At 50.2% G+C, this 12,764-nt stretch overlaps 1 protein-coding gene across 1 annotated transcript in view; it reads right to left on the reverse strand.

Moving 5' to 3' along the window:
- Positions 1-12,764, reverse strand: part of CPXM2 (carboxypeptidase X, M14 family member 2) — a 127,943-nt gene that overhangs the window by 113,158 nt on the left and 2,021 nt on the right. Inside the window, exon 2 of the mRNA XM_049103208.1 lies at positions 4,823-4,921. Coding sequence (XP_048959165.1) covers positions 4,823-4,921 — 99 coding nt within the window. The remainder of the gene's footprint in view (positions 1-4,822; positions 4,922-12,764) is intronic.

A 12,764-nucleotide genomic window follows, 5' to 3' on the forward strand; every position in this document is an offset into this window, starting at 1 on the left:
CTTACCTGGGAGGTATTTGAACGCCGGCAGGTCCACTGTGGCCCAGGTTCCAAGCCAAGGCTTCTGCAGCCTGCGGCCCCAGGCTCGCCACACAGCCCACCTGGCATTAACAGACACTCGGGTTACAGCCCACTGCGGGTGGCAGTGAGCCCAGGACCCCTAATCGAACCCAGTGAAGACCCTGCCATGAAACCATTGGAGGAACAAAATATATATCTCCCTGTTGCATGGGAAGGCTAGGAAATCCTTATGAGACATGTTTCGCCTTAGAGACTGAAGAATAACCTTTGTGGCACATTTGAGACAGTGAAAGTGGAGGAGCTAGCAAGGCCCAGAGGAGCCCTTTGTATCCCAAGGCCCCACATCCATCAGGCTCCTCAAGCGAGCTGTGTCCAAGAGGGATGTGATCCCATCCCGATTCTGGCCCCTTGCCTCCACTCTCACTTCCAAAGAGGTCTGCAATACAGATGTGGCTTGTGTATCATCACATCTGCTAGGGCAGCCAGGACCATGCCGGCCACTCCTCCTCCAGAATCAGGACGCTGGACTCCCTCCCCTGCCCTCTGCAGCAGTGCCAGGCGTCTGGGGGAGCCCAGAGCTGAGCCCCAGAGAGGCGCCCAGCCAGGCAACCCTGGGGAAAGGCTCACAACAAGGGCTTGGATGAGAAACCATACTGTCTCTGCTACAATGAAAAACTCTCAAGTGTCACACACACACGCACACACGAAGTAGGTCAATCCCCAAACATGATACCTGGTTGAGGCCTCAAATCTCACCCAGCCCAGGCATGAGGGAGATCCCGTTCACCAACGTGCATCACTTTGGGAAAACCACTCTATCTCCATGATGGTGGGAAATCACGTTCCTCTCCTACAGATCAAAGAGCATTTCCTACGGAGGCTAGCCCTGCTCCTCCGGGCCGCGAAGAATCCACCTGAGCATACAGAGCACCAGTTCCAGCACAGGGCAGGTGCTCAGTGAAAGAGTCTGACATTCTTGTCATGTGCTACGACGGCCCTGGGTGTATCCCGAGAAGCATCAGAGCAGGCCAAGCTCTGAGTCCTCATATCCTCACAGACGAGAAGGGCTGCCATAGGAATCACTAGGATGTGAGAAAGGAAGGGACCGGGACCCTGAGGAGGAGATGTAGGAAAATGAAAGACAGGTGATCAGGGCAGTCTTCCTGGAGGCAGCATCTCAGAAAACTGAAGTTCTAAGGCAGAGCTTGGCAAGCCTCAGGCCCTGTCATGGCTACATCCAGGCCACCACCTGCGTCTGTAAGGCCCAAGAAATAAGAATGGTTTGGTATTTTTTAATGGTTACGTTTTAAATGGTTATTTAAGTAATGACATAATATCCTCAATTTTGCTTCTTGGCCAATAAACCATATATTTACGATCTGATCCTTTTAAAATGTCTGCCAACTCCTATAACTGAGGCACCAAAAAAAAAAAAAATCCCAGATGGCAAATAAAAGCCATAGTTAATGCTCGCTGAGAGCGTGCTGTGTGCTGTGTGTGCTGTGCCCTTCGGACACTAATGAACCTTCAGAATAACGGGATCTCGTCCCCCACTCTACTGAGGAGGAAACTGAGTCATAGAGACATTAGGGACTTGCCCAGACTTGCACCGGCAGTGAGGGTAGAGCCTGATCCAAAGCTGTTCTCTCAATCACCGACTTAGATGCTTGTCCAGTTCCCTTTGGAGAAAAACACGTGAGCCATGTGTTTCAGGACAGGACATGGTGTGAGAAACAAGCCCATCTGGCTGGGGGACAAAAAGGAGGCAGAGGCCAGAACTGAGAAGCAAAGAGAAACCAGCAAATCCTCTGAAGCCCTCAGCTCAGAACGGGCACCCCGGCACTCCACCTTATTCCACGGGACTCAGCGAGGCACACGGACCGGCCCAAAGTCAGGGGGCTCTCATGTCTTATGAAGGGAACTGAAAAAGTCACACGGCCAAGGGGCAGACCCAAGGAAAGCTGAAGCACTAGAGCAATAATTCAGCCAGCTGCACCAATTATTTTAGGACAATCTCCAAGATGCATTTTGGATGCTCGCCGGAGCTGACACGCTTCTCAGCCCATGTACATGTTCTCTCCCTCAAAGCAAAAGCTCCTAAGGGGAGAGTCTGCGTCTGGCACAAGCCCTTGGTATCATCCGCTCACATAACCAGCTGGTGGCTAGTATCTGTATTACCCACTACCTTGAAAATGAAGCGAGTAACATCTCCTCCATCTGCCACTTTGCACATCCTATAGGTTACGTCTATTCCATCTGCTACCTCGCACATGACTTAGGTGACATCTGCTTGACCCGCCACCTCGGACACAATGCAGGTGACATCCATTCCACCTGCTACCCAACCCCTTCATTCTGCTGCCTCTCCAGCAGGTTCCCCCAGGGAGACCTGAGCAGAGACAGAATGGAGGCTGAGAGTGCCCGGTTGTACCTCTGAGGCCCCATGCCACTCCGCACCACCCCCCAGGCACCCCTGCCTAATGAACACCCCTTCATTAGGTGTTCCTGACTGCTTGCTACCTGCCTCCATGCACACCACCTCCATGGCTGAAGTCCTATTCTCTCCCATCCCTATTGCCTGTCACGCCCCCCACACACAGCTTCTCTCCCCTCCCAGGTGATGCCTAATTCCTCAATTTTGTTTTAATGGAGGAGAAATGTAAAGAAATTTCATAGACCAAAGTCACATGTAGTGCACTCAGTGAATCAGAGCCCCGGTGGCTGCCCTGGAGACCAGGGACCCCAGCCCATTTAGACAGAACTCTGAGGCCATGGGAACAATTCTAAGTGGGCTGGTGTGTGTGTGTGTGTAAAGAAATGGGCCTTAAAAAATCTTTTTGAAAATGCCTCCCCAAATTTGAATGACTTCCAATTCTGGTAATGAATAACTAAAATAATTCAAACCAACCCCTGTGCTAAACCAAAAAAAAAAAAAAAAAAAGACCTAGACAAAATATTTGTTATTTAAAGCACTTAAAAATTAACAAGATAGTAAAAGACTCTGAGGTCCAGATAGGATGACAGCAAGTGCACAGAGAGGGCAGGCCAGCACTGGAAGCTGCGGTACCCTGTGGCATTTGTGATCCTAAAGGAACAGCTGGTGTTTTGATCAGCTTGCCTGGACGAGGGAACAAAAGCCATGCCCAAGGCCCACCCGAGGTGAAAGTCTTATCACTACCCATTCCATCGAGACCCCAAAGGTCAGCAGGGTTCACCAGGCTGAACAAGCAGAAGCACAGCCCCGCATCACACGTGTCCTCAACACACACTCTTCCCCAATATGCTGGGTCCTCCTGATGGCAATGGGTATAGTACATGCCTGCCCGCTTTAAGATGGAATATAATGCTCATTTGGTAAGTGGTTGTAGAAGTTCACGGTCGTTGAGTTTCTCTTTTTATTTTAGGATGTACTGTTGGTCATTCATATGATTTCTTTGATGGCCAGTTTTCGGTTAGAAACACAGACCTCCCCACCCCCGGGGGGCACTGGGTGGCTCAGTGGTTGAGAGTCTGCCTTCTGCTCAGGCCATGATCCCGGGGTCCTGGGATCAAGTCCCACATCAGGTTCCCCACAGGGAGCCTGCTTCTCCCCCTGCCTATGTCTCTGCCTCCCTCTCTATGTCTCTCATGAATAAATGAATAAAATCATTTAAAAGAAAGAAAGAAAGAAAGAAAGAAAGAAAGAAAGAAAGAAAGAAGAAGAAAGAAAGAAAGAAAGAAAGAAAGAAAGAAAGAAAGAAAGAAAGAAAGAAAAGAAAAGAAAAGAAACATAGCCCCTGACCACTACATCATGCCTAAGGGAACACATAATTCCCTTATGACAATCGACTCTGTGACACGTTATACAGCCTCACATAGCAGCTGACAACGGACCCTGCCTCCCGTACATGCAAATTTGTGAAATGCTGTGTTTATTTAAGCAGCTGTGCTGCTGGGCGGAAAGTCTAGAACCAGAAAATCTTGGGTTCAAACCCCTGTTCTGCCTCTGTTCGCATAGCCTTAGGCACGTGGCACATACCACCAAATCTCACCCTCTATATCCATAAAATGTGGATAACGGTGATGATGACACCAATAATGTCCACCACACCCAGGGAAGCATTGGGAGGTATCAAATATAAGGCCCAGGATCTTAGCCTTAAGCTTCTGAGAACGGAAGCACTTAAGAAAGGCTCGCTATCAGCATTAGCAGAAGTGCGATCCTGGATACCAGAGCTTAAGGTAATACAGATACAGTAACAGTAATGCTAATAGTCAGTCATAGTAAGAGCTATTGCAAGTGGGCCAGAGTTGGCCTAGGTAGGCATCTAGAACTAATGGCTTCCACCATCCTGAGGTAAGTAATTTAAACACTAATATTTATATGAGAGAGTAAGATCCCAAGACTAGCATTATGTGGTTTGTAAACAGAAGACTGGCTCTCTGACTCCAGAGGCCTCTGGGTCTGGTTGGGAGATAAGAAATGTACACCCCATGGACATGGGCAGCTATGAGGCCCCACAAGAAAGGAAATGAGATTGTTTTGGGGCTGAGTGGGAGAAGGGCCAGGAAGGCAACCTAAGGTCCCAGGAGATTCAGAAATGACTTCAGGTGAGCCAGTGCAGAAAAGGTGGCTGTGGGTTACCATGCACTGCAGGGGAGCAAGCAGCTCAGAATGTTCTCATCCAGGAACGATAATGTCAAAGAAGAGGCTTGAGAGGCAGCCCCAGGGGGATCTATAGCTGCCAGCTGCACCAGGGGCCTCTGCCCTCCCTGGGCCGGTGATAGAACCAGCAGGAGGTTCTCTGCAGAGCCTCACTCACCCTCTCTGACATCGTCATGGGCCACCGGAATGCCGTGATCATCGCTGGCAGCTTTCTCGGAGCTCTTGGTTCTCACGCCTTTTCTGTTGCTATTTTTACCTAAAAAGAAGGAGAGAAATGCTTTTACTTCCACATATGTCAGAGTCCTCCCAAGACGGTGAGAGCTCAATCGTCTCCTGCATCCCCTGTCCCCAGGGACGGCACCCTGGACCATGAGGTGCTGGAGGTTTTAGGAGATGAAGTGTGTTATGCCCAACACCCGGGGAAATAAACCCTTCAGAGAGGAAGACAAACCGTAAGAGACTCTTAACCATAGGAAACAAACTGAGGGTCACTGGAGGGGGAGGGGAGGGGGTAACTGGGTGATGGGCATTAGGAGGGCATGTGATACAATGAATGCTGGGATGAATCACTGAACTCTACCTCTCAAATTAACAATACACGATATATTATTTAATTGAAATTAAGTAAAGTTGATTTTTTTTTAAAAAAAAGAAAGAACTACTCATAAAGACAATGTATCTGTGCAGGTCTTCGGTGTTCTAAGACTGCAAAAATACCCTGTGGCAGTACTTTGACCCACTCTGGGGCCCAGAAAGTGATAACACACCTAATTGATAAAAAGGACCTGGCCATCTGGACTTCTGACCCCAGAGCTAGCGTTTCCCACCATGCTGGGTTCCACCTTCCAATTCTCTCCAAGGGTCCTGGCTGGGTACCTGGGGGTGGGAGTGAGGGGTGAGGATGCCCCCACCAATTGGAGAGATCCTTACTAGGGCCTAGAAAGGCTACCTGCCCATGCCCCTGGCCTCTTCGGCTTCCTCTCACACTGAGCTCCCTCTACTTCTGAAACACTGGCCTCTTCGCAGCCTTCAGTGCACATGCTGTTCCTCCTCCTGGAGCACCCTTGCATTCACCTCTGTCTAATTAACTCCTGCTAATCTTTCAAATCTCAGTTCTGGCATCTCCTCTTTTGGCTTTCCTGAACTCCCCAGCTAAATCAATGCCTCCTTTGATGGGCTCTGACAGCATCTGTCTTGGGGCGAGTTGCCTCTAAGCAGAGCTTGATGCAGGGGTTCAGTGGCATGGGGTATATTGGAGGAGGGCTCTAAAAGGAAAGGGGAGGGAGAAGCAGGATAGGGCAGAGGAAGGAGCTAAATAAGGCTGTCTTCCTTCTCAGCCAGAGGTTGACTCAGCTTGATCCCATGGGGACCTCTTCAACAGAAACTACACACAGCATTGTCTCCACTTGGAGACAAGAAGCCACCTTTCCTACTGCTGCTTAGCCTCTGTGCTACAGATGGACCAACTGGGGAGTGAGAACCAAGCTTCCAGGGGCAATATTCCAGAGAAGGGATCAGCCATGAGCCATCACAGTCAAGACCCCAGTGGCTGGGACATGGGTATACCTGCAGGCAAGGGCCTGGGTGGGGTACCAGCAGCCCCCACTGCAGGTCTCACACACCTGTGCTGGGCAGCAGCATCGCATGCACATGACATATGTTGCTCTGTTCGTGAGGGAAGGGACTATGTCTGGTTTTGCTTACTGCTCTGTCTCTGGAGTCCGGTGTAAGCTGTGATGAATGAGTGAATGGACATACTAATGACTCACTGAATGATAAACAGACAAAAATAAGAGGAGGGGCAGGAGAAGGATACTTAGCTTGGACTTTAAAAATCAAGTTGAAATACCAAAAACATCTAGTGGACTGTGTGCCAATTAATGAATCATTTCAGGCTGTTCTACAGTCTTTCCCCTGCCCCCCAAAAAAGATACTTATCAAGAAAACCCTAAATCTTCAAAAAAATTCAAAGGCCACACTGCGTCCAGCCAAGACTAATGCTCTCTCCATCATGTTCTGGGGTGGTGTCTGCTGGGAGTATCATTCATTTTTCATGGAAGTGTCCCCCTCGGGTCCAAAAAGTCAAAAAAAAATGTTTGGAAAGGCCAGAGGCAGAGAGCTGACCCAGAGGACCCAGGAGCATCTGACATCAGCCTGATGTCACCTCAGCATTTGTCCCACTTCTGTGGGATGGAAGGTCATGGCCGGTGACCTCCGAAGATGGCAAAGATGGTCCCTTCTGAAAGGGCCTGGCTGGGGCTCTGTAAAGATCCTGACTGTTCAGAAAAGCTGGTGTTATAACCTTTAAGAGTGTGGAGTCTGATTTGGCAGAAAGATAAGATATTAAGGGGGAATAAAGTTTTACAAAATACATGAGGAAAAAGCCAAAGTTCTGGAAAAGAATGTTCCAACCCAATCCTCCCCAGAAGTCGGCCATTGGTTTGCAAGCCTTCTCTCTCGCAGGGCAACCTCTCTGGAGCCCCTGTCCCAACACAGGAGTGAGAGTCAAAAAGCATGGCCCGGTGACACCGTCAGGCTCACCTCCCGTGCATCGGATCTCGTGACACAAATGTCCCCAAGCAGTTCTGGGGAGTCAGTAAAGGCCCAGCTGAGGGGCAGATTTCAAAGCCCTGGGAGTCTGACTCCCCGGGGGGACTGACATGTGGGGAACAGGATCCCAGAGGGGCTGGCAGACAAGCAGAGACAGGGGACGTGGTTCCAGCTCATCACGGGCCCGCAGATCCCGTCCCAGCCCTGCCACTGCACTGACCTCGGCGTGTCCTCAGGGGCCCCACTTCACCATTGCTCATCAACAAGACAAGCACCTGCCTCGGTAGAAGTGATGCAGGGTCAAACAATATATGTCAAGCGCTTAGGATGGTGTGTGGTCTGCAGCAACCACCCAACAAAAGACAGGGTCTGTCCTTCCATCACTGATTTGCCATCAAGCCCCCGTCACAAAGCCCCATTCCACCTGCTGAAGACCCACGGCTCATGCGTAGAGCACGATTCACAACCTGCAAGGTGGCATCTTCCTGGGCATTACCACGCTGGGACTCGGCAAGCACCCAGTGAGGGCAGGAAGCTCACTACGAACATGGAGTTGCAGATGGGGACACTGAGGCATGGAGGGAGAGGAGGCCCTCCCGAGGTCAGTGCCAGAGCCACGAGGCGGGAGAGCCAGAAGCTGACTCTGAGGCAGGGCCCTCCCCAGGCCCATCGTCTCTTACAGTGAGAAAAGCAACATACGGTCTGCAGAGATGAAAGAAGAAAGCACAGTGGAAGTAGTGTACAGAGAAGGAAATCAAGAACCCCATCTGGGCTGCGTGACAAAACTGAATTCCTTAAAAGTAGCAAGCGGAGTGCCGATGCGGGCCACATGTTCTATTCTGGTCTATGGCGATAAACATCGTGCTTCTTGGTTGATAGGAAACTATTTTTTTCCCCTCTTTATACAAGGAGCTTACAGTAGCAACCCCCCAGAAACCGAAAAAATTCTTTGCTGCATATTTGCATTTTCCCCAGGAAATTCCAGCCCAACAGCATCTGCACTCTGTCTCGTGAAGGATTCAGCCCAGGGCCCTAAGCTCCTCTCCTGCCTCTTGCTAAGGAACCCACAGGAGAAGAAAGCCTCTCCCAAACACTCTGCAGGTTCTCCGGAGCTCCCCGGGAATGCAGATTCACAGGCCAGACAATAATTACAGCTTTCCAAAGCAGCACCACACATGCACGTCTGCAGGGGATCCTCAGGCACGGGAGCCAGCAGGAGTTCGCAGGTGAATGGAAAAGCCTCAGCAGAAGTGGCCAGAAATGGGAGCTCCATGTGGGTGTGAGCAGGAGAAGGGCCATGACACAGGGAGGGACAGCCTGTGTCTTAGGCAGTTCTGAGAAAGTCAAGCTACTGATGGAAACAAGAATCGGGAGACCGGATAGATCCTGAAAGGCAGGCTGAGTGGTTGAATGAGACACTTGCTTCCATTAATCAGTGACCTTGAAGGTCTGGGATGGAGATGGGGGCACGAGTATAGTTTTCTAAGTACTTTTTCCAGATCCAGGCCAAAAATCAGCCAATCAACCAATCAAGCAAAAGCTTTCCCCTTCCCCCGTCAGCGGTGTCTTCCCAGGGAAACTGGTTGGCCATCCTGTGCTCTCTGGACCAGCCTTTTGTGCAGACTTGGTCTCCACCAGGGCCCAGGGGCATGAGGGCCAGCCGCTCCCAGGTCCCATGCAGCAGCAGATGCCTTCCTGACTTGCAACCAAATAAGAAGCCCTTTGCTCTTCTAGAGCCACCACACTTAAGAGCAGTAGCTGGGGATGTGCCAGGTGCTGGGGAGGGCACCGCTGGCACTTGCCTGTCTCGGTTTAGGTTCCATCTGGAAATAGCCCGAGATGCAGCCTTAGGTGCAGGAGTGTATCTGGGAGGGGACTTCATGAAGAGTGGAGAGAGAAAGACCCAGAAAAGGAAACTCCAGGAATTCGGGTGCTGAGCAGGACCCCCTGGGACTCAGCCGGGCTGGAGACTATGGGGAACTGAGTAGAAGGTGTCCCTGAACCATGTCTCCGAGGGCGGGAGGCTGGAAGTTGACCTGTCACACCTCTGGAAACGTGGCTTATCATCATTCCCGTGTCAGCAAAGAATCCAAGGCTTGGAGAAGTCACACGCGCCCATGAATGGCAGAGCCAACTTTGGTCCCGGCTCTCTCTGAATCCTGAACAAACTGCCAAACGATGACATGTACTTTGTGTGATTGAGTATTTCATAAAAATCTTGGACACTGGAGTCTTAAATTAACATTCGGGAGGTGTTTTGTGCCCCTCTCAACCATTCTATGATGCCTGGATGCGTAGCCAACTGGATGCCAGCCAGTTAAAGACACCAGCCCTTCCCCCCTGGTCATCCAAAGATACACTAATTTCATGGGTTTCATGATCCCAGAGTGGCACCTATGGTGGCAGGGACCTCAGAAGGCCACAGAGGGCAGAGGCCTTGCTGGAGATGCCAAGGCTGAGTGCTCAGGCTCCCTGGCCCACTGGAGATATCTGAAGGAGAACCTCACCTCCACACTCCAGCCTTGGAGGCCCTGGCCCCCCCTTGTCCTGGCCCTGAAGGTACCATCCACCATGAGATCTGGTAGCCATGGACACCGGGGACACGCAGAGAACACGATGGCTAGTTTTAAGAACCACAGCATCCAGCCCAGCTTCCGCTACCATGGGAGTGTCTCCCCTTCATTATCCACACACAGACCCTGTTTTCTGGAACCACGGGCATGGGCAAGGGGCATGTCAGCCTGAATAGTTGACTTTGGAAAGCATCTTGGAAAGAGAGGTGGTGTCTTAGAAAGCTGCTGGCTGATGCACATCAAGCAACATTTTTTTTTTAAGATTTTATTTATTTATTTATTTGAAAGAGAAAGAGAGAGTGAGCATGAGCAGGGAGCCTGACAGGGGACTCGATCCCAGGACCCCAGGACCACAACCTGAGCCAAAGGTAGACACTAATTGACTGGGCCACCCAGGCACCCCTCAAGCAACCTATTTTTATTAAATGTCCTTTCCCTCAGGGTTCTGTAGGGGGTTTATCTGGACACTTTGGATTTAATTCTTCTAGTGAGTATATAATATCCTGATGTAAAGAGTTTTTGCTATTTGTTCACATGTGCTGAGAGCACTGTGATTGCTTTTAAAATACAGCGGAAGACTGACAAAAACATTCTCCTGATCTTCACACTCCAGCTCTGCCCAAGAGAAGATGTTTCCATCCAAAGGCCAAACACAGCAAGACACTCTGAAGAGAGACCAGGCAAAGCTCAAAAGTGAGGCCCTTTCCAGCAAATGGCCTGCAGGACACAACAGAAAGGGCTTTGTTTACAACCACATATGCTCAAATAACAAGCCTTTGGTTATTTCCCCCGGCGGCGGGGGCACTGCAGAGTACAAAACCCAAACTCGCTGATTCTGGGCACAGACATACAAACAAACGTGGCTCGCCGCCCACTCTGCACATTCCACGGGCTCCAGACTATGGACCAGGACCACGGGTGTGATGCGGGCGTGCCCATACTCCAAACAGTGGCGCATTCCCACCAGCCCTGGAGGAGAGCAACAAACAAACAAGCAGGAACCCCAAAGTAACCCAAGGCCCAATGGAGGGGGAAGAAAAAAGTTTTCAGGTCACCAGTTTAGGGTCTGGTTTATTGGCCTGTTTGTTTCTTACCACCACTTGGGAGGGAAAAGGTAAATGACTTTTATCAACTACGGTTTACTTCTCTGTTCCATTTTATCCTCTCCCAGAAGTATGGTTACAAACCAAGCTCGTCAATTTGGAGATGACATACAAGGTAAGTACACCCTAAATCTACCCACATGCCAAAAACGCGGTCCCTATATTATTCCTTGTGCTGGGATCACGGAAAGTGGGGACCTGGGACTCAGTCTCTGGATCCCAAAGCATTCCAACTGCAAAGACCTAGAAACTATTGAATTTGGCTAGCAACAGCTGAATAAATGGAATGAGAAAGAAGCAGGTAGTCAGGTCTCTAGACAAAAGAACACTCTAGCAATCAATACTGTTCATCCAGTGAACGAGGTGCAAAGAGCCCATTGGTGGAAGTATGTGAGTAGAGATGAGACAGCCCAGTGCTGGAATCCTACAGTGAACCAGAATCTGCATGCAATGACCACGTGGTTTCCTCCAAGTCCTGAAATTTTGGGATTAACTGATGTTCACAATGAGGACCTCAGAAACTGTCCAATAGTGAGTCCCATTTAATCTAAAAAAAAAAAAAAAAAAAAGAGGCGCTCAGGTGCACCTGGGTGGATTAGTCGGTTGAGCATCTGCTAGGGTCTAGGGTCCTGGGATAGAGCCCCACATCAGGCTCCCTGCTCAGCGGGGAGTCTGCTTCTCCCTCTCACTCTGCTCCCACCTGAGCTTGTGCTCTCTAGTGCACTCTCTCTCAAAATAAAATAAATAAGTAAACAAATAAGAGGTCCTTAGGTCTGTATCCTGATGGTAAGAGTGGTACAGAAATCGGTACATGTGAAAAAACTGCAGAGAACTTACACACACACACACATACAGGTCTCTGCCTCTGTGTGTGTGTGTGTGTGTGTGTGTGTGTCTCACGAATAAATAAATAAAATCTTAAAAAAAAAAAAAAAAGATCGGGATCCCTGGGTGGCGCAGCGGTTTAGGCGCCTGCCTTTGGCCCAGGGCGCGATCCTGGAGACCCGGGATCGAATCCCACGTTGGGCTCCCGGTGCATGGAGCCTGCTTCTCCCTCTGCCTGTGTCTCTGCCTCGCTCTCTCTCTCTCTGTGGCTATCATAAATAAAAAAATAAATAAATGAATAAAAAATTTAAAAAAAAGATCCCACTCTCTTGAGCATATCAGAGCTCTGTTTCTCTGGGAATCTGTCAGCCCCTCATGGAAAAATGCAATGGCCTCAATTAACCAAAGGATTCAGCTGTCCCAGCCACCTCCAGGAGAATGTCAACATGTGATATCCACTCCACATTTTTTAAAAAGATTTTATTTATTTATTCATGAGAGACATAGAAAGAGAGGCAGAGACACAGGCAGAGGGAGAAGCAGACTCCTTGTGGGGAGCCCGATGTGGGACTCGATCCCAGGACCCCGGGATCACACCCTGAGCCAAAGGCAGACACTCAACTGATGACCCCTCAAGGCGTCCCAGATGGAGGCATTCTTAAACCAGTCTCCTCCACTTAAGGGTCCAGGGATGGAGGGTTCCACTGGCCAAACATCCAAAAACAGGGGGAAAAGGAGGACAGGAGTTTTAAGCTGGGATAAGTGTCCCACCTTGCTTGTCCTAGCTGCGGGGGGGGGGGGGCTCTTAAAAGCCAACCCAGGTCATGAGAAAGAGTGGCAGGCCTGGGGAAGCAGCTCTCCCAGAATGCCTTGAAGCTGAGTCTCTGGAATTTCCAAGGACTTTTTTCCAGTTTGGGGTTCAGTGACCCAGCCCTCAGCACTGTGATGACTTTTTCAAAGCCCCCGCCCCCGCCTCCCCGCCAACCTCTGCATGGTAACAGGGGCAGAGGATGACCCGTGCTCTCCGCCCCGGGACCTCACCCAGCAC

The sequence above is a fragment of the Canis lupus genome, chromosome 28 (genome assembly GCF_003254725.2).
Source record: "Canis lupus dingo isolate Sandy chromosome 28, ASM325472v2, whole genome shotgun sequence".
NCBI lineage: Eukaryota > Metazoa > Chordata > Mammalia > Carnivora > Canidae > Canis > Canis lupus.